This window comes from Schistocerca serialis, chromosome 7, assembly GCF_023864345.2.
Source record: "Schistocerca serialis cubense isolate TAMUIC-IGC-003099 chromosome 7, iqSchSeri2.2, whole genome shotgun sequence".
NCBI lineage: Eukaryota > Metazoa > Arthropoda > Insecta > Orthoptera > Acrididae > Schistocerca > Schistocerca serialis.
This window is the reverse complement of record NC_064644.1, coordinates 78961343-78984057: the sequence shown is the minus strand read 5'-3', so window position 1 is coordinate 78984057 and position 22715 is coordinate 78961343. Positions and strand designations below refer to the sequence as shown.

The 22715-nt window shown below is 46.1% G+C and overlaps 1 protein-coding gene across 1 annotated transcript in view; it reads right to left on the bottom strand.

Moving 5' to 3' along the window:
• Positions 1 to 22715, bottom strand: part of LOC126412895 (zinc finger protein basonuclin-2-like) — a 195229-nt gene that overhangs the window by 136115 nt on the left and 36399 nt on the right. Inside the window, exon 3 of the mRNA XM_050082785.1 lies at positions 9661 to 9763. Within this exon, the coding sequence (XP_049938742.1) occupies positions 9661 to 9763 (103 nt within the window). The remainder of the gene's footprint in view (positions 1 to 9660; positions 9764 to 22715) is intronic.

Sequence of the window (22715 nt, the reverse complement as noted above, 5' to 3'; positions counted from 1 at the left end):
GAATCGGTGGGTTCAGGAGGGTAATACGGAACGCCGTGCTGGATCCCAACGGCCTCGGATCACTAGCAGTCCAGATGACAGGCATCTTATCCACATGGCTGTAACGGATCGTGCAGCCACGTCTCGATCCCTGAGACAACAGATGGGGACGTTTGCAAGACAACAACCATCTGCACGAACAGTTCGGCGACGTTTGCAGCAGCATGGCCTATCAGCTCGGAGACCATAGCCGCGGTTACCCTTGACGCTGCACCACAGACAGGAGCGCCTGCGATGGTGTACTCGGCGACGAACCTGGGAGCACGAATGGCAAAACATCATTTTTTCGGATGAGTCCAGGTTATGTTTACAGCATCATGATGGTCGCATCCGTGTTTGGCGACATCGCGGTGAAGGCACATTGGAAGCGTCTATTCGTCATCACCATACTGGCGTATCACCCGGCGTGAAGGTATGGGGTGCCATTGGTTACACGCCTCGGTCACTTCTTGTTCGCACTGACGGTACTTTGAACAATGGACGTTACATTTCATTTCAGATGTGTTATGACCCGTGGCTCTACCCATCATTCGATCCCTGCGAAACCCTACATTTCACCAGGATAATGCACGAACGCATGTTGCAGGTCCTGTACAAGCCTTTCTGGATACAGAAATGTTCGACTGCTGCCCTGACCAGTACATTCTCCAGATATGTCACCAACTGAAAACGTTTGGTCAATGGGGGCCGAGCAACTGGCTCGTCACAATACGCTAGTCACTACTCGTGATGAATTCTGGTATCATGTTGAAGCTGCATAGGCAGCTGTACCTGTACACGCCATCCAAGCTCTGTTTGACTCAATGCCCAGGCGTATGAAGGCCGTTATTACGGCCAGATGTGGTTGTTCTGGGTACCGATTTCTCAGGATCTATGCACCTAAATTGCATGAAAATGTAATCACATGTCAGTTCTAGTATAATATATTTGCCCAATGAATACCCGTTTATCATATGCATTTCTTTTTGGTGTAGCTGTTTTAATGGCCAGTAGTGTACACTTTCAGGATGACAATTATTGAATTACGAAAAAGATCGTAAATTACTTACTAACTACGGCGTGCATAACCATTATTCAACATGTAAACGTCACTACAGATATACGGATTTAGGTTATGATATGTTCGATATGCTTGCCATCATTGACGATGATGTGACGCAGACGAATAGCGAAATTCTGCATGATCCGCTGAAGTGTCGGAACATCGATGCTGTCGATGACCTACCTAGCAATGGTGTCGGGATTATTGCTGTACACCTCTCTTTAATATAGCCCCACAAAAAAGGAGTCGCATGTGTTCAAGGCCGGAAAGTATGGTGGCCAATCGAGGCCCATACCAGTGGCCTCTGGATACCCCAGTGGTTCCCAAAGTGCTCCTCCAGGAAATCACTCTGCTTCTTCGATGGGGTCGACCTCTGTCTTGCATGAACCGATTCTTGTCGAGATCAGGGTCGCTTCGGATAATGGGGATCAAAACATTTTCCAAAACGTTCACGTTATATCAACAAGATCGCACCGATTATTCCGTGACTGGACGCTGCACACAACGCAGTCACCCGTTGAGGGCGAAGAGACTTCTCGGTCGCGAAATGCGGATTCTCAGTCCCCCAAATACCCCAATTTTGATTATTGAAAGTGGGCTTCGTCGCACGAACGCGAATACTAATTCCCATCATGCCATTTGTGGATTTCCGGACGGCTTTTGACACTGTTGGTTGGTTGGTTGGTTTGGGGAAGGAGACCAGACAGCGTGGTCATCGGTCTCATCGGATTAGGGAAAGATGGGGAAGGAAGTCGGCCGTGCCCTTTCAGAGGAACCATCCCGGCATTTGCCTGGAGTGATTTAGGGAAATCACGGAAAACCTAAATCAGGATGGCCGGACGCGGGATTGAACCGTCGTCCTCCCGAATGCGAGTCCAGTGTCTAACCACTGCGCCACCTCGCTCGGTTTTTGACACTGTACCACACAAGCTGCTTGTGGTGAAACTGTATGCTTATGGAATACCGTCTCAGTTATGTGACAGGATTCGTGATTTCCTGTCAGGGAGGTCACAGTTCGTAGTAACTGATGAAAAGTCATCGATTGAAACAGAAGTGATTTCTAGCGTTCCCCAAGGTAGTGTTATAGACCGTTTGCTGTTCCTTATCTATATAAACGATTTGGAAGACAATCTGAGCAGCCGCCTTAGGTTCTGTGCAGATGACGCTGTCGTTTATCGAATAATAAAGTCATCAAAAGACCAAAACAAATTTAGAAAATGTATCTGTATGGTTCTAAAATTGACAATTGACCCTAAATAACTAAAAGTGTGAGGTCATCCACGTGAGTGCTAAAAGGAATCCCTTAAACTTCGGTTACACGATAATTCAGTCAAATCTGAAGGCCGTAAATTCAACTAAATACCTAGAAATTAAAACTACGAAAAACTTAAGCGAAGACGAACCAAAGACTGCGTTTTATTGGCAGGACACTTAGAAAATGTAACACATCGACTAGGGAGACTGCCTACACTATGCTTGTCCGTCCTTTTTTGGAATACTGCTGCGCGGTATGGGCTCCTTACCAGGTAGGATTGATGGAGTGCATAGAAAAAGTTCAAAGAAGGGCAGCACGTTTTGTATTATGGCGAAATAGGGGAGAGGGTGTCACTGAAAAGATACAGGATGTGGGATGGATATCATTAAAACAAAGGGGTTTTTCGCTGCGGAGAAATCTTCTCACGAAATTCAAATTACCAACTTTCTCCTTGGAATGCGAAAATATTTTGTTGACGCCTACCTACATAGGGAGAAACGATCACCACGATAAAATAAGGGAAGTCAGAGCTCGTGCGGAAAGATATAGGTGTTCGTTCTTTTAGCGCGCTACACGAGACTGGCACAATAGAGAATAGTAAATGTGGTTCGATGAACCCTCTGCCAGGCACTTAAAAGTGATTTGCAGAGTATCCATGTAGATGTAGACTCGTGGACTGCCCAGTGGAGTCGCTCATTACACCATTTCACTGAATATAAAAAACGTGTGCCTCATGAGGAGATGCTGTACCTGTGGATTGGCAAGAGAGCCAACCCACTATGAGAGGAAGCCGAAAGGCACGCGTTTTAGCTCACGCAGGCTGGCTTGAGGTCTGGAACAGGACAAGGAAGTTAGACTTTAGCAAAAAAGGACGTAGCTGTTGGAATACTTAACTTTAATCCATAAATGGTGAACATCGCTCTTGACGGTACAAGTTTTACAGCATCAATAGTAACTGGCAATGGCGCTTTGCTAGGTCGTAGCAAATGACGTAGCTGAAGGCTATGCTAACTATCGTCTCGGAAAATGAGAGCGTAATTTGTCAGTGAACCATCGCTAGCAAAGTCAGCTGTACAACTGAGGCGAGTGCCAGAAAGTCTCTCTAGACCTGCCGTGTGGCGGCGCTCGGTCTGCAATCACTGATATTGGCGACACGCGGGTCCGACGTATACTAACGGACCGCGGCCGATTTAAAGGCTACCACCTAGCAAGTGTGGTGTCTGGCGGTGACACCACAGTACCATTGTAAGCCTGTCATCTCAACTCCCTACGCGCAGTCACTGACCTAACTGCATTACCACACTGGAACTCACGAATGATTTCTCTCGCTGATTCTCGACAACAGTCGACGGTTGCTCTCCGACAGTGCAAGGTTGTTCCTTCGCGTTTCCACTTCACAATCGGATTACCAGCAAGGTAAGGTTGAAATGTCCCTGATGGATCTGTTAAGCGGCATTCGATGACGAGTCCACGCTCCAACTCACTGCACACTCCCGACCGACCCATTCTGCTGTTATTGTTATATTGAAAACACAATACACCCCCCCCCCCCCTTCCCGACTACTTATATATTGAAAACACAATCCCCCCCCCCCGGCTACTTTTCAACTGCCAGGTACTGCCCTTGTGACGTCTAGTAATCAACTCTACATTACATAGGGTGTCCAGATACTTTTCATAACCTTCTGTAAGCGTTTCTTATTGTAACAAAGCTTGTTATGGTTTACTAATTTTTAAATGTTTCAAATAGCTCTAAGCGCTATGGGACTTCACATCTGAGGTCACCAGTCCCCTAGACTTAGAACTACTTAAACCTAACTAACCTAAGGACATCACACACATCCATGCCCGAGGCAGGACTCGAACTAGCGATCATAGCAGCAGCGCGGTACCTGACTGAAGCGCCTAGAACCGATCGGTCACAGCTGCCGGCTTACTCATTTTTAATTATTTTATATTCCGTATATCTGGCATATATAAGACAGACCGGGAATAGTCGTATTCCGTCCTTTTCGGATCTGAAGATGAATCTATATTGTACAGTAACCGAAATCGATATGTGAATTATAATTTGCGACCACAATAAAAATTCCGAATTCAGTATCAGTTAACGAAGAACGTACCCTACGCAGACAAGTCAGAACCACCCAGTCTTTTCTCCAATATTGGAAAAAAAAGAAGGTGCCAGCGAAGAAGTGTCTGATGGTTCAAATGGCTCTGAGCACTATGGGTCTCAACTGCTGTGGTCATAAGTCCCCTAGAACTTAGAACTAATTAAACCTAACTAACCTAAGGACATCACACACATCCATGCCCGAGGCAGGATTCAAACCTGCGACCGTAGCGGTCGTGTGGTTCCAGACTGTAGCGCCTTTAACCGCTCGGCCACTCCGGCCGGCCAAGTGTCTGATGCATGCATTACGACTTGTTGGACGATATTCCCACTTACTCGTATCATTAACGCGCGATTTTTGACGTCACGATCAAACTTGGCGATGTACAATACTGAAAAGTAAAAATCAATAAACAACGAATATTTAACAAGAGGTCGGCGTGAAGTAATCAATAAGATTTCAGTCGGGATGCAACGTACAATTCGTACTTTCGTGTTAATAACTGACCCAGGCGTTTAAAAACCTTATCCATATAAGACTACGTTTGAACTGCTTTAAATGTGACCTTTACGATAAAAGCCTCTCATTATTCAAAAATCAAGAGATCCGGTTACGTGGGCTGTTTAAATGGTGAGTGTTATTCCAAGTAAGGCTGTCATTATCTGTGACATTATAGCAACTGAGTGGGGACGACCGTTATATTATACAGGTGAAAGTAATTGCAGCCTTTATAGCGTGACAGGACAGGAGCAGTAACTTCGAGCACTACAGGGCTGACCGCATCGGCAGTGAAATGTGGCGTAACGGGATATCGCCGAGACGCCACAATATAGAGGTCATGAGACTCGTAAAAGAGTTTCAGCAACAACATCTATGTGAGCGTGCAAATGTTAGATATCTAGATTGGGTTATGTAGTTGGTAATTCTGTCAGAGACACCAAAGGACTTGGAAGATGAGATGAACGGAACGAAATTAGGCTACAAGATGAACAGAATAGATATCGCCTCGAAAGGAAATTATAAGATGAATATTAATTAAAGTAAAAGAAGGATAATGGGACGCAATCGAATTGAATCACGCGATTGTATTACAAAATGAGGCACTAAAAGTTGTTAGTTAATTTTGGTATATGGGGAGGGAAACAATGATTGTGGCCAAAAAAGAACTGATATAAAATGCAGACTGGCAGTGACAAGAAAAGCATAACGGAAAGAGAAAAATTTGCTAACATGGAATATAAATTTAAGTCTTCAAAAGTTAGTACCATTAAAAGGCCTATTATCAAGTTAGTGAAAGTTAACTGTTTCTCGAAATTTACTGCGCTGGGCAAGGTTTTTTATTTTTTTTGGAACACGGAATAAAATTTCAAAGTTTTCATAGTGTCTCCTGCGGCCAAATAGCGTAATGTTACTTGTCACGTGATCGTATCAGATTTTGAAGTCATTGGTGAATGCGTTCCAAAAGGCAGTCAAACTGAGTTTGAGACAGTCGTAATACGTTTTCGAAATCTTCAGGACAATGATTTTTTAATTCCATGTCAACCAAATTACTTTCCCCCGATTTTCATTGAAGCACCCAGTTCCTAACGCACCATCGTCTTCTCTTCCGTTTTTCCAACCGATTCTTTCTCTGTGCTAAAATAGGACCGAAAACGGAATCGCCGGACGAAGTGGCCGAGTGGCTCTAAGCGCTACAGTCTGGAACTGCGCGACCGCTGCGGTCGCAGGTTCGAATCCTGCCTCGGGCATGGATGTGTGTGATTTCTAAGTTCTAAGTTCTAGGGGACTGATGACCTCAGAAGTTAAGTCCCATAGTGCTCAGAGCCATTTGAACCATTTTTGAAAACGGAATCCACCAAAGCACATGCCTCGATAGCGAGCTCGTTCATAGCCGGCTTCGTGCAATCAACCGAATCACGCTTTGGTCGGCGCTTCAATACGTGTGAAATCGCCACAACCCACGACTCATGCGGTCACTTCTGTCATGGCGTGACAGCAAGTGCGAAAGCGTAGAACACATCCGCATTCACGCCCGGAGGAAACCCGCCTTTACACGGTATTAGTGGGACGTGCCGTGGGGCTTACTCACTTTTTCTTCAGTTCTGTTTACATTCTGAGCACAAAAGAACTCCCTGAGTACGAGCAAAAATAATTGTACCCTAATCGCAGGCACGGGACGAGACGTCTGACACCTCAGTCCATTTCGTTCGCGGAAGCAGCGAAATACTGGCCTAGGAACACAAATACAGAACTAGCGGACGGGTCGGTGTTTACGATGGGCCGCTAGGGAATTCCGCTGTTTTCGCCGCATTTAATTGTTTCTGCGCGTCGCGCGCGCTGTTTGAGTTGGCCCGGCGTCGTGACGAGACGGCGCCGCCACTATAAGCGAGGCTGACAGCGGCGTCGGCGTCGTAAAATAGAGTGGCGCCCGCCCGGGCCGTGTTTACACGCTGATGAAGTGCGCCGTCGCGGAAACGCCGCGCGCGCGCGCGTCTATATTAAACGCCCGAGCCGGGGACCAGTGTATCAATATACAGCGACTCGGCCGCCGGCTAATTTTAAAGTCGGACTTACTTAACGGCCGGCGGCCGGCGCCTCCTTCTCGGAAGTACGCCCCGTAAGACCCGGGATACTCGCCATCTGCCCTCGGGGCAGCCGTGGACTCCGCGCGGGAGAATGCGCGAACACAAATCAGACCTTCCAGGGTCTGTGTCGCAGTACACCCTATTTTCAACAGCAGCAGGTTGCATTACGAGGAACGGGATCGCGAATTTCTGTCCTCACGCCCACAGTCGTAATTCTTGCAAAGTCTTTCTAGCTAATGCATCTCGACGGATTACTGCCAAATTCCTTAAGATTAATAGGGTAAAATACTGGGGGCAGCAAAATCAACACGACGTAGTATACAGCGAGGCGTTAAATATGAAACAACAGCGGAGATACGTAAGCACTAAACGAAAACTAAACTCCGTCCGATCGGGTGCCTGAAGGCGCAACGGTACCGACCGAACGCCGTGTCATCCTCAGTTGATACTTGTCACTCGATGAGGATATGTTGCGGGCGGTATAAAACCTGGAAGTAGAGGCTGCTGAATCCCCTTGTATGAAACAGCAGAGGGCCTGCAACAGTTGCTTGGATAACGCCAGATATCACATCTGTTTCACTCGGTGGTTTCCCTTTAATTATTTCGTACTGTGTCCTTTCTGACAAGAAATCATGTTTGACTGTACTGGACAGTAAACGATTTTTAAGAAGTACTTGAATAACCGCTGACGGTTCCAGCAATTCAGAAACATCGTTCTTTTCGACATCAATTTGTGACAGCGAATTTTTTTAGTTACATATTTCAGCGCCAGGTCACACAAATCGTATCATTACCGCATCCGACCTCTTAAAAAGCTCACCGTGCATCTGATCGGCAACTGCTAAGGTTACAAGATAGGCTCCTCTGTAAATTTAAAAACTAATGTATTCAGAAATGCTGACTGCGATGGGAGAGGAAGGCATGCATGCCCTACATTTAACATGTAATGTGTGGAAAAAGGATGAAGGAACTAAAGACTGGACTACCTCTGTCCTAATTCCTCTGCACAAAAAAGGATCTGATAGGGACTCCTCCAACTATAACCATCACAGTACACATTATACCTCACAGAAAATGCTGGGCTATTATGATGTGGCCATACAAGGTTCGAATAATTTGCACTGGAGATGGTCACATAGTGACGAAATCTATCTGTAAAATAAAGAACTTCAGTATTTACGACAGATGCTGTCATTTATCCAATATACATTGTCTCAAAAAGTCGTCATGGTTTGTTGTTGTTGTGGTCTTCAGTCCAGAGGCTGGTTTGATGCTGCTCTCCATGCTACTCTATCCTGTGCAAGCTTCTTCATCTTCCAGTACTTACTGCACCCAACATCCTTCTGAATCTGTTTAGTGTAGTCATCTCTTGGTCTCCCTCCACAATTTTTATCCTCGACGCTGCCCTCCAATACTAAATTGGTGATCCCTTGATGCCTCAGAATATGCCTTACCAACCAATCCCTTCTTCTAGTCAAGATGCGCCACAAATTTCTCTTCTTTCCAATTCTATTCAATACCTCCTCATTAGTTAAGTGATCTACCCATCTAATCTACAGCATTATCCTGTAGCACCACATTTCGAAAGCTTCTATTCTCTTCCTGTCCAAACTATTTACCGTCCATGTTTCACTTCCATACATGGCTACATTCAATACAAATACTTTCAGAAATTACTTCCTGACACTTAAATCTATACTCGATGTTAACAAATTTCTCTTCTCCAGAAACGCTTCCCTTGCCATTGCCAGGCTACATTTTATATCCTCTCTACTTCATCAGTTATTTTGCTCCCCAAATAGCAAAACTCATTTACTACTTTAAGTGTCTGATTTCCTAATCTAATTCCCGCAGCATCAGCCGACTTAATTCGACTACATTCGATTACCCTCCTTTTGCTTTTGTTGATGTTCATCTTATATCCTCCTTTCAAGACACTGTCCATTCCGTTCAACTGCTCTTCCAAGTCCTTTGCTGTCTCTGACAGAATTACAATGTCATCGGACAACCTGAAAGGTTTTATTTCTTCTCCATGGATTTTAATTCGTACTCCGAATTTTTATGATTTGAAAACGTTACTTACTAACGTACAACAAGACGTAACTTGTCAAAGTTCAACTGAAGAGTCGTTAGAGGCGCTCACGAATATCGTATACGATTTTCTGACAGCACCTTTACGTGTACCACTAAGACTGGCCATTTATTATTGTAGAATTAGCTTGGAAGAGATTGTTTAGCTGTGGAATTCTCGCTGTTCCGTAGCAAAAAAAATAGTTCAAATGGCTCTGAGCACTGTGGGACTCAACATCTGTGGTCATCAGTCCCCTAGAACTTAGAACTACCTAAACCTAACTAACCTAAGGACATCACACACATCCATGCCCGAGGCAGGATTCGAACCTGCGACCGTAGCAGTCGCGCGGTTCGTCGCGCGGTTCCGGACTGAGCGCCTAGAACCGCGAGACCACCGCGGCCGGCGTTCCGTAGCAGTTGTTAACAAGTGGCGAATAGCGCTGCATCTAGTCCGCTGCGAGTATAGGCAGCTGCGGCAGGCAACTCCAGTTTGGCAGCAGGCAGAATGATGGGCAGGAACTTACGGACGAACAGAGCGTGCAGCGCACTTACCGTGGGACAGCCAGCCGTGCCCGCAGGAGTCGCAGGACCGCATCACCTCCTGGCCGGGGCAGAAGGACGGGCAGAAGCAGGCAGGTGCCGCGCACCGCAGGCCCTGCAACAAGAACATACCTCGTTCAGCGTCCTCACGTGGCAGTCTAGTCATACGATCGGAGTGGATCACTCTCTCTAACTTGTACAATGCAGCGAACCACAACAGCACATACAGGGTGGTCCATTGATACTGACCGGGCCAAATATCTCTCGAAATAAGCATGAAACGAAAAAACTACGAAGAACGAAACTCGTCTAGCTTGAAGGGGGAAACCAGATGGCGCTATGGTTGGCAGCTAGATGGCGCTGCTATAGGTCAAACGGATATCAACTGCATTTTTTTAAAATAGGAACCCCCATTTTTTATTACATTTTCGTGTAGTACGTAAAGAAATATTAATGTTTTTGTTGGACCACTTTTTTTCGCTTTGTGATAGATGGCGCTGTAAGAATCACAAACGTATAAGTACGTAGTATCACGTAACATTCCGCCAGTGCGGACGGTATTTGCTTCGTGATACATTACCCGTGTTAAAATGGACCGTTTATCAGTTGCGGAAAAGGTCGATATTGTGTTGATGTATGGCTATTGTGATCAAAATGCCCAACGGGCGTGTGCTATGTATGCTGCTCGGTATCCTGGACGACATCATCCAAGTGTACCGACCGTTACGTTATTTAAGGAAACAGGAAGTGTTCAGCCACATGTGAAACGTCAACCACACCCTGCAACAAATGATGCCCAAGTAGGTGTTTTAGCTGCTGTCGGGGCTTATCCGCACATCAGTAGCACACAAATTTCGTGAGAATCGGGAATCTCAAAAACGTCGGTGTTGAGAATGCTACATCAACATCGATTGCACTAGTACCATATTTCTCTGCACCAGGAATTGCATGGCGACGACTTTGAACGTCGTGTACAATTCTGCCACTGGCCGCAAGTAAAATTACCGGACGATGACAGACTTTTTGCGTTCGTTCCATTTAGCGACGAAGCTTCATTCACCAACAGCGTAACGTAAACCAGCATAATATGCACTATTGGGCAACGGAAAATCCACGATGGCTGCGACAAGTGGAACATCAGCGAACTTGGCGGGTTAATGTATGGTGCGGCATTATGAGAGGAAGGATAACTGGCCCTCATTTTACTGACGGCAATCTAAATGGTGCAATGTATACTGATTTCCTACATAATGTTCTACCGATGTTACTACAAGATATTTCATTGCATGACAGAATGGTGATGTACTTCAAACATGGATGTCCGGCACATAGGTCACGTGCGATTGAAGCAGTATTGAATAGCATATTTCATGGCAGGTGGATTGGTCGTCGAAGCACCATACCTTGGCCCGCACGTTCACCGGATCTGACCTCCCTAGATTTCTTTCTGTAGGGACAGTTGAAGGATATTTGCTCTCGTGATCCACCGACAACGCCTGAGAACATGCGTCAGCGCATTTTCCATGCTTGTGCGAACATTACGGAAGGCGAACTACTCGCTGTTGAGAGGAATTTCGTTACACGTATTGCCACATGCATTGAGGTTGACGGACATCGTTTTCAGCATTTATTGCATTAATGTTGTATTTACAGGTAATCACGCCGTAACAGCATGCGTTCTCAGAAATGATAAGTTCACAAAGGTACATCTATCACATTGGAACAACCGAAATAAAATGTTCAAACGTACGTACGTTCTGTATTTTAATTTAAAAAACCTACCTGTTACCAACTGTTCGTCTAAAATTGTGAGCCATATGTTTGTGACTATTACAGCGCCATCTATCACAAAGCGAAAAAAGTGGTGCAACTATAACATTCATATTTCTTTACTTACTACACGAATAAGTAATAAAAAATGGGGGTTCCTATTTAAAAAAACGCAGTTGATATCCGCTAGACCTATGGCAGCGCCATCTAGCGGGCCAACCATAGCGCCATCTGGTTTCCTCCTTGAAGCTAGACAAGTTTCGTTCTTTATAGTTTTTTCGTTTGACGCTTATTTCGTGCGATATTTGGCCCGGTCACGATCAATGGACCACCCTGTACACACGCCCAGAATCTTTATTACTCACATTACACTCATTTCACGACAGTTAAAAAAATATCAATAATAATAATTTGCAGTACCACTGCGGTACTGGAATCAGGGAACCAAGAATCGATTCTCCAGTGCCTTGTATTTATCAAACTTCACTCATTACTAACCCAAGATGTACAGAGAGGCAACAGAAATTAAAAATATAAAAACAATCGCAACAGATTACACAAGTCGCGTGTCTCGATGCTTAGTAAAGCACAGGGCGCCGACTCTACTACAGTACTACGTCCACCAGCAGAAAAGTGGAACTCGCCTTTCACTGCCGAAAGCTGCCCTAATTGTAACTCGCCCACACCCACCAAGTTGTCCATCGCTGTATGTCGCTCATACTCGTTCGCCCTCACTTGCCAATTCTTACTCACTCATTCTGTCCGACTTATTGACATCATCTCTTTCTCCTGTTCAAATGGCTCTGAGCACTTCTGATGATGATGATGATGAGGATGAGGATGAGGTCTCATACTCCGAGGAGGGTAGGGGACGATGTGGGAGACCGCATCGCTGTACTAGGCAGGGTCCTAGTGGAGGTGGGTTGCCGTTGCCTCCCTCCGACCGTAATGGGGATGAATGATGATGATGATGAACATGACAAAAACAACAACACCCACTCATCTCCAGGCAGGAAAAATCCCTGACCCCGCCGGGAATTGAACCCGGAACCCCGTGCGCGGGAGGGGGGGGGGAGGGGAGAGGGGGGGGCGAGAACGCTACCGCAAGACCACGAGCTTCGGATAGTATCGCAATATCCTGTTCAATTAACATGCTCAGACTACGGGTTTTTTTTGTCATCAGTCTACTGACTGGTTTGATGCGGCCCGCCACGAATTTCTTTCCTGTGCTAACCTCTTCATCTCAGAGTAGCACTTGCAACCTACGTCCTCAATTATTTGCTTGACGTATTCCAATCTCTGTCTTCCTCTACAGTTTTTGCCCTCTACAGTTCCCTCTAGTACCATGGAAGTCATTCCCTCATGTCTTAGCAGATGTCCTATCATCCTGTCCCTTCTCCTTATCAGTGTTTTCCACATATTCCTTTCCTCTCCGATTCTGCGTAGAACCTCCTCATTCCTTACCTTATCAGTCCACCTAATTTTCAACATTCGTCTATAGCACCAATTCTCAAATGCTTCGATTCTCTTCTGTTCCGGTTTTGCCACAGTCCATGTTTCACTACCATACAATGCTGTACTCCAGACGTACATCCTCAGAAATTTCTTCCTCAAATTAAGGCCGATATTTGATATTAGTAGACTTCTCTTGGCCAGAAATGCCTTTTTTGCCATAGCGAGCCTGCTTTTGATGTCCTCCTTGCTCCGTCCGTCATTGGTTATTTTACTGCCTAGGTAGCAGAATTCCTTAACTTAATTCACGTCGTGACCATCAATCCTGATGTTAAGCTTCTCGGTGTTCTCATTTGTACTACTTCTCATTACCTTCGTCTTTCTCCGATTTACTCTCAAACCATACTGTGTACTCATTAGACTTCATTCCGTTCAGCAGATCATTTAATTCTTCTTCCCTTTCACTCAGGATAGCAATGTCATCAGCGAATCGTATCATTGATATCCTTTCACCTTGTATTTTAATTCCACTCCTGAACCTTTCTTTTATTTCCATCATTGCTTCCTCGATGTACAGATTGAAGAGTAGGGGCGAAAGGCTACAGCCTTGTCTTACACCCTTCTTAATACGAGCACTTCGTTCTTGATCGTCCACTCTTATTATTCTCTCTTGGTTGTTGTACATATTGTATATGACCCGTCTCTCCCTGTAGCTTACCCCTATTTTTTCAGAATCTCGAACAGCTTGCACCATTTTATATTGTCGAACGCTTTTTCCAGGTCGACAAATCCTATGAAAGTGTCTTGATTTTTCTTTAGCCTTGCTTCCATTACTAGCCGTAACGTCAGAATTGCCTCTCTCGTCCCTTTACTTTTCCTAAAGCCAAACTGATCGTCACCTAGCGCATTCTCAATTCTCTTTTCCATTCTTCTGTATATTATTCTTGTAAGCAGCTTGGATGCATGAGCTGTTAAGCTGATTGTGCGATAATTCTCGCACTTGTCAGCTCTTGCCGTCTTCGGAATTGTGTGGATGACGCTTTTCCGAAAGTCAGATGGTATATCGCCAGACTCATATATTCTACACACCAACGGTATATAAATAAAGTCCGCTAAGAGTAAATACCGAACATGAAGGCCTGCATTGTATGTGCACATCTGTTTACAGTGGCAGACTGTCATACATCTGCAGGCCAGAGAAAGAAGGCGTCGCGAAGCAGTAGCCCGCCGTAGCCGGCGGCCGACGCGCGCGCCACTGCTAGAGCGGCGGCAGTGACGGGCACTAGACGCAGCGGGACCCCTCGGCGCCGGCAAAAGGAAGAACCTGGGGCTCGGCAGGCCCTTGACGTGCGTAGGCCGCGCTGCTGCTGCCGCCGCGAGCCGAGTCACGCAGGCGGCACGCGTGATGCTGCCGGCAGCGCCGTGGGAACCGCCGCCTTCCCACCTCCGCGGCGCCGGTAATTTATGCGGCCAGTGTGGTGCCAGCGCTACGTCACGCCACGCTACGCAAACCCCGGCCGACCTGACACGGCCGCATAATTACTACGGGCAGGCGAGCGACACGCACGCCGTACAGAGCAGGCGCTGATTTCGCCACACGAGTTCCGAGTAACCACAGCCTGATTTAAACTCGTTTATGTTTATAAACCGCGGTGTCCCATTTACCTTGGCATAATAATGTTTTGACCAGAAGCAAAAGAAAATATTATGTAGCTACTAGGGCGTCATTAACCAGCGTGCCTGACTTTCTAGTAACTTCGTTCGTTGCGAAGACATCAGCAGCATTAGGCCTACCTTTCCCTTTCAAACAGCACATCACGATTTTATTTTCCAGTCATTTTCCTCTCGTCAAGACCTGATCAAAAAAGTCGCGTAAACCAGACGTTATAAAAATTGTCACACAAAACTGACTTTGACTCTCCTCCGCTAGCACACAGTGCAAGTATCGGGGGATAACGTAGCTCCCATACTTACTGGTGTTGACATCGTGCAGCTGTCATTAAACAAACGGTGTTAACGAGTGCTACAGGCCGGCCAGAGTGGTCGAGCGGTTCTAGGCGCAACAGTCCGGAACCGCGCGACCACTACGGTCGCAGGTTCGAATCCTGCCTCGGGCATGGACGTGTGTGATGTCCATAGGTTAGTACTTCTAGTGCTCATAGCCATTTGAACTATTTCTGAGTGCTGCAGTGCAGGTTGTTAACATCACAGGACACTGAAAAATCGTAGTTACGTTCGGTAATCGGTTGGCACACGGAGTATGCTTACAAAAATTACAGTTCCACTTTCTGCCACCAGGTGAAAATATGTCGCTGTACGCAGTAATAATGTGAAACGTTTCCTGTATTGACATCGGCATGCTGTTTATTGCTTGGCCGCACGTGTTCTTTTGTGAAGTGACTGTTGGTGTAAAGGGTTTCCGTACGAAATGCAGTGCCTGTTGAGAAGAAAACCGTGCACTGCTGGTAAAGTTGTTTCGTCAAACGACGGCAATAGTAGCGCTGCACTGTGGGAATATCGCCGACAGAAGCAACTGCAAAGAGGCCCCATGTCAATAAATAAGCCAAAGAATATGATTAGGGAATCTGATGAATTAGGTGAATTGGGTGGTGCAGCAGGGTCAGGTCGGTGTCCCACTCCCATGGCAGCTGTTGATGAAGTTGTAAGTAGGCTGTTTAGGTTTTTATGTTGGTAACGCCACGTAACGCTCTGTACGAAAATCACTGACTGTGCTGCGTGCAGTCTGTGGCTGGTTAGCATTGTTGGAATATTCACTATTGTAGTGTTGGGCAGTTGGATGTGAACAGCGCGTAGCGTTGCGCAATTGGAGGTGAGCCTACAGCAGTGGTGGATGTGGGGAAAGAGATGGCGGAGTTTTGAGAGCGGACGATCTGGACGTGTGTCCGCCAGAAAGTGTAAATTTGTAAGACCGGATGTCATGAACTGATATATATATATATTATGATGACTTTTGAACATTATTAAGGTAAATACATTGTTTGTTCTCTATCAAAATCTTTCATTTGCTGACTATGCGTATCAGTAGTTAGTGCCTTCAGTAGTTAGAACCTTTTATTTAGCTGGCAGTATTGGCGCTCGCTGTACTGCAGTAGTTCGAGTAACGAAGATTTTTGTGAGGTAAGTGATTCATGAAAGTATAGGCTATTGTTAGTCAGGGCCATTCTTTTGTAGAGATTGTTGAAAGTCAGATTGCGTTGCGCTAAAAATATTGTGTGTCTGTTTAGTGTTGATCAGAATAAGTAAAGAGAGTAATGTCTGAGTACGTTCAGTTGTGCTCAGCTGTTTGAAAATCAAATAACGTAGAGGTTTATCAGCACAGTCATTCATAAATTTTTCTAAGGCGCCGTTTCTAAGTTTCTGTAGATACAGCCGACCGTGCAGCACACGCCTCAAATTCTGCAGCCATTGGTCAGGCTCCGAAACGGGAATTGTCTCTCCCCTGGTCAACAGTTAAAACATTTTGCGACGCATTTTACACTGGAATCTCGTAGAAGATTAAGAATGAGCACCAAATTAAGTACCAAGATTGGTTACAACGCCATGACTTTGCCCTTCATTCTTTGGCACTCCTGGAAATGGATCAAATGTGGCTGGGGAATATTCTTTGGACAGAGGAGGCACATTTTTCTCTTTATGGTGCCGTCAATGCACCGAACTGCAGCATATGGGCTTCTACTCCGTCATATTTTGGCCAGGAACGTCTAGTGCACTTCGCAAATGTGACTGTTGGTGTGTTTTCACAAGCTCCTTCATTTTCGGTCCGTTTTGCTACGAGGAGATGACGCACTGTGGCCCTGCTAAGTGTACAGTGACGTCTGCAAGTAATAGGGACCACCTTGCGCAACAAATGATTTTAGCTCCGCAAGAACGCTACCGTGTCCGCTTCGTCATTTTACTGCAAAATGAGGCGACACCACATCTCATTTGCCGGGTGCAACATCTGCTTCGAGAACCTTTGGCAATGCCCACATCATCTGCAGACAATTTCACGATACATGGCCTTCCAGATCCCCCTACCTGAACACTCGTGATTTCTTACTGTGGAAATACCTGAAAGATAGTGTCTATCACGGATGTATACAGACCGTGTTCTGGAGGATAGCATACGTCGACATATCGCTCTGAATACACCAAATGTGCTGCGAGCAACTTTCGACCATTACGTGTAATGGATGCAGAATGTTGCAGAATCAGGAGGCCATACTGAATCCATGTTATAACTTGTGACCACATCCTAATAAACGTGCCAGAAGCAGCGTTATCATCCGTTTGATCGTTCTTACCCTTTTCCTGCCCTTTTCCTATTTACAGCGACATATTTTCGCCCGCTGGCAGAAAGTCGAACTACTATTTTTCTTTTCAGCATACTCCACGAGTGCGCCAGTTAATGAACGTAACTATGACGTTTCAGCGTCCTGCTATGTATACAGCCCGCACTACAGCACTCGGAACAGTGTTTAATTACAACCACCCAGTACAGTCGTCTTTAGCTGAATATTTGCGTGCGTGCAACGTACACAACGAAGGGAAAGTAGAAATGGTGCTCATCAATGGAGAACGCAAGCAGAGTAGTGGAATGTGCGTATGGCACAGTGGGCGGAAATCCGTTGTGGAGAGTTCGGCCGCCTGACGCAAGACTTTTTATTCGACGCCAATCCTGCGAAATGCCCGTTGTTGATAACGAAATACCGCGTCCATAGCGGAGAAAACCCCAGTCCGGCCGGGAATTGAACCCAGGGCGCAGTGATCGAGAGTCAGCAACTCTAACCACAAGAGCACAATGAGCTCGGCCGGCAGAGGTGGCCGAGCGGTTCTAGGCGCTACAGTCTGGAACCGCGCAACCGCTACGGTCGCAGTTTCGAATCCTGCCTCGGGCATGGATGTGTGTGATGTCCTTAGGTTAGTTAGGTTCAGGTAGTTCTAAGTTGTAGGGGACTGATGACCTCAGTAGTTAAGTCCCATAGTGCTCAGAGCCATTTGAACAATGAGCTGCTGACTAGCAAAACAGTATCTGCCGTTATGTTTTCTATTTACAAAACGGCTACACGTAGTGCAGTACTGCAGCATACTTTCAAACGATATGTTGTGTGTAGTACAATCAATCCTTCACTAAAAACTGCGTTATCTTTACTTTTCCTTTATTGTAGTTGCAGGTAGACGTAATGCTACTCAACCAGAGGAACTCCATACAGAGTGACACGTTGACAAGAAGCCATCTTCAGGACGTATGCTTTCGTGTCTCGTTGTGACGTTTCAGGAAACCGGAATTTTCAGCTCAATGCAACGCAATGGTCGCCGAATTCCCATGCTTTTAATAACGTCAACTATGCGTGAATGTTACACAATGATACGGTTTTGAACAAGTCTTGAGGAGAGTAAGAGGATATGTAATTTTTCCGTCTGGGAAGTCCGCAGCTCGTGGTCGTGCGGTAGCGTTCTCGCTTCCCGCGCCCGGGTTCCCGGGTTCGATTGCCGGCGGGGTCAGGGATTTTCTCTGCCTCGTGATGACTGGGTGTTGTGTGATGTCCTTAGGTTAGTTAGGTTTAAGTAGTTCTAAGTTCTAGGGGACTGATGACCATAGATGTTAAGTCCCATAGTGCTCAGAACCATCCGTCTGGGAAACAGCTTCAAGCTTATCACACCAAATCTCGAAATCTTTTGACCTCAATGAAACATTCTTTTTTCCATCTTCGTTTCTAAGACTACTATTTCGTAATGGATCTTTCAAAATTTGTGTGTCGCACAGCGTTTCAGATGTACAAGATTCGAAAAGCTTTTTGTTTCAAATTTCTGTATTTTACCGAGTGTCTCTGCTATGGGTCGTCAGGCGCATTTTCTGTACTGTTTCTGCAGGTATTTGCAATTTTGTTCTTGCAATGTGTAGATGAAGTAAGCCTAAACAAATCCTACGCATCACACCTTTCATACGACGCCTAGCGTCTATGGAAAGCGTCCGTCCGTCTCCCATTACAGACAAAGTGATTTTGAAGTCGGAATTTTACGTACCCATTAGATAATGGGCTCCCAAATCAGTTTAGTGCGTTATTGGTTTTACCGATGTGTATAAATGGGAACAGTTAAACAAGAAGGATAATCAGGTACTCCACCAGCGACTGAGCAGGAGCCGGCCGGAGTGGCCGAGCGGTTAAAGGCGCTACAGTCTGGAACCGCACGACCGCTACGGACGCAGGTTCGAATCCTGCCTCGGGCATGAATGTGTGTAATTTCCTTAGGTTAGTTAGGTTTACGTAGTTCTAAGTTCTAGGGGACTTATGACCACAGCAGTTGAGTCCCATAGTGCTCAGAGCCATTTGCCATTTTTGACTGAGCAGGGCTTATACATGGCGGTAACAGCCAGCCCATGCCAGTGCAGTTATGTCGCTGCTGGTGCCCAGGTTATTCCTTGTGTTTTACGGTACCTATTAAGACACACAGGTAAATGGAATATTTCACTAGAGTAATTTGGGACCGCTCTGTCGAATGGGCACATAAAATTCCGATTTAAAAATCACTTTGTTTGTAATGGGAAAGGAACAGGCGCTTTCCGTAGACGCTACGCGTTGCACGACAGACGTGATGAATGTTTCAAAAACCAGACTGCAAATGTCTGCCGAAACACGATAGAAAATGCGCGTGACGACCCATACGAGAGGGTAACCAGTTGAAACGAGTCATCGATGACTGGCAGGCACGATACATGGATCAGTCCGGCTTAGTACTTGTCCACAATGCCACTTGATGCGGAGTCGGACGGAGCCTACAAATTTGCAGGTGTTAACAAAAATGTGGAAACGTCGCAGCAAATGCAAGCTTGAACATAAACGCAGATGGTAGCCAAGGCTGCAGGTTTGCACTGTTGTATTTGACCACGAACGGCACGAGTGTGCCGGCCGCGGTGGCCGAGCTGTTCTAGGCGCTTCAGTCCGGAGCCGCGCGACCGATACGGTCGCAGGTTCGAATCCTGCCTCGGGCATCGTTACGTGTGGTGTCCTTAGGTTAGCTAGGTTTAAGTAGTTCTAAGTTCTAGGGGACTGACGACCTCAGATGTTAAGTCCCATAGTGCTCAAAGCCATTTGATTTCGCTACCGTTGTACCTGGCACGAACGGCAGCTGTGCAACGCCCTCATGCGTTGCAAGTGTCAGTCGTGGGCAGAACAGTGTTCTGTGTAGTTGGCGAGTGCCTTGGGTCGGAGCCAAGTGAATTCGAAAGTGGACAAATTGTTGATGCTAGTTTAATGGGTGCTTCCGTAACCGAGATAGCCAAATTGCTTGGTGTTTCACGAGGCACCGTGTCGAAGGTTTATAACACGTACAGGGAAAGCGGCAAGACATCATTCACCACGACAATGAAAGTATGTGTTAAGCGATCGTAACAGACGGCCATGGAAGAGGACTATGATGAAAGCCGGCCGGAGTGTCTGAGCGGTTCTAGGCGACTCAGTCTGGAATCGCGCGACCGCTACGGTCGCAGGTTCGAATCCTACCTCGGGCATGGTTGTGTGTGATGTCCTTATGTTAGCTAGGTTTAAGTAGTTGTAAGTTCTAGGCGACTGAAGACCTCAGATGTTAAGTCCCATAGTGCTTAGAGCCATTTGAACCATTTTTTGGCACCTGTCCAATGTTCTTAATACATTGTAACTGCCTGTCGTGGTGGGAAGAGTGTTCTGCGTATATTATGTCGGAGCTGAGGGAATTCTAATGCGTGCAAATGATTGGTGTTCCGACGGGAGGTGCCTCCGTAACCAAGGGAAGCAAAACTGCTTGATCTTCCAAGGGGCATCGTATCGAATATTTATACTGCATACAGGAAAAACGGAGAAACATCAACCAGTAAATCACTAGGTGGACGAATGTGTGTGTTTAGTGATTGTGACAGACGGTTATTGAAGACGTAAGAAAGAGACAGAATTGAATGTCGCACTCGCGAACGCTGTAAGCACCAAAACGACACGTACGTCTCTAGAAGACCGTAAGGATCCAAAGGATTGGAAAAGGGCACAGGTCATCCCCTTTTTCGAGAAGGGACGTCGAACAGATGTGCAGAACTATAGACCTATATCTCTAACGACGATCAGTTGTACAATTTTGGAACACGTATTATGTTCGAGCATAATGACTTTTCTGGAGACTACAAATCTACTCTGTAGGAATCAGCATGGGTTTCGAAAAAGATGATCTGGTGAAACCCAGCTTGGGCTATTCGTCCACGAGACTCAGAGGGCCATAGACACGGGTTCTCAGATAGATGCCGTGCTTCTTGACTTCCGCAAGGCGTTCGAACCAGCTCCCCACAGTCGTTTAATGAACAAAGTAAGAGATTATGGACTATCAGACCAATTGTGTGATTGGATTGAAGTGTTCCTAGATAACAGAACGCAGCATTTCATTCTCAATGGAGAGAAGTCTTCCGAAGCAAGAGTGATTTCAGGCGTGCCGCAGGGGAGTCGTAGGACCGTTGCTATTCACAATATACACAAATGACCTTGTGGATAACATCGGAAGTTCACTGAGGCTTTTTGCGGACGATGCTGTAGTATATCCAGAGGTTGTAACAATAGAAAATAGTGCTGAAATGCAGGAGGATCTGCAACGAACTGACACATGGTGAAGGGAATGGCAATTGAATCTCAATGTACACAAATGTGCTGCGAATACATAGAAAGGAAGATCCTTTATCATTTAGCTACAATATAGCAGGTCAGCAACTGGAAGCAGTTAATTCGATAAATTATCTGGGAGTAGGCATTAGGAGTGATTTAAAATGGAATGATCATATAAAGTTCATCGTCGGTAAAGCAGATACCAGAATGAGATTCATTGGAAGAGTCCTAAGGAAATGCAATCTGCAAACAAAGGAAGTAGGTTACAATACACTTGTTCGCTCACTGGATGAATATTGCTCACCAGTGTGTGATCCGTACGAGATAGGGTTGATAGAAGAGAGAGAGAAGATATAACGGAAAGCAGCGTACTTCGTTACAGGATCATTTAGTAATCGCGAAAGCGTTACGGAGATGATAGATAAACTCCAGAGGACGACTCTGCAGGAGACGCTCAGTAGCTCGGTAGCGGCTTTAGTTGAAGGTTCGAGAACATACCGTCACCGAAGAGTCAAGCAGTATATTGCTCAAATGGTTCAAATGGCTCTGAGCACTGTGGGACTTAACATCTATGGTCATCAGTCCCCTAGAACTTAGAACTACTTAAACCTAACTAACCTAAGGACATCACACAACACCCAGCCATCACGAGGCAGAGAAAATCCCCGACCCCGCCGGGAATCGAACCCGGGAACCCGGGCGTGGGAAGCGAGAACGCTACCGCACGACCACGAGATGCGGGCCAGTATATTGCTCCCTCCTACGTATATCTCGCCAAGAGACCATGAGGATAAAATCAGAGCGATTAGAGTCCATACAGAGGCATACGGACGATCTTTCTTTCTACGAACAATACGAGACTGGAATAGAACGGACAACCGATAGAGATACTCAAAGTACCTTCCGTCACACACAGTCAGGTGGCTTGCGGAGTATGGATGTAGATGTAGATGTAGAAGGTGCATCATAAGCACGGAAGTCAGTGCGAGGATTCCGAACCCACTTATCAGTGATGCAAGTGCCCCTAACAGGAAAACGTGATGCCGAAGCTATAAAACCTAGACTACGGACCAATGGAAGAATTTGATAAAACGCGTCTTTTTTCACACTGTGTACAAGCTTCTGGCCGAGTTTACATCCCAAGACTGAAGTACGGCGGGCGTTTCGTGGTGGTCTGTGCAGCCATATCGTGGCACTGCATGGGGCCAATGGTTACTTTACAAG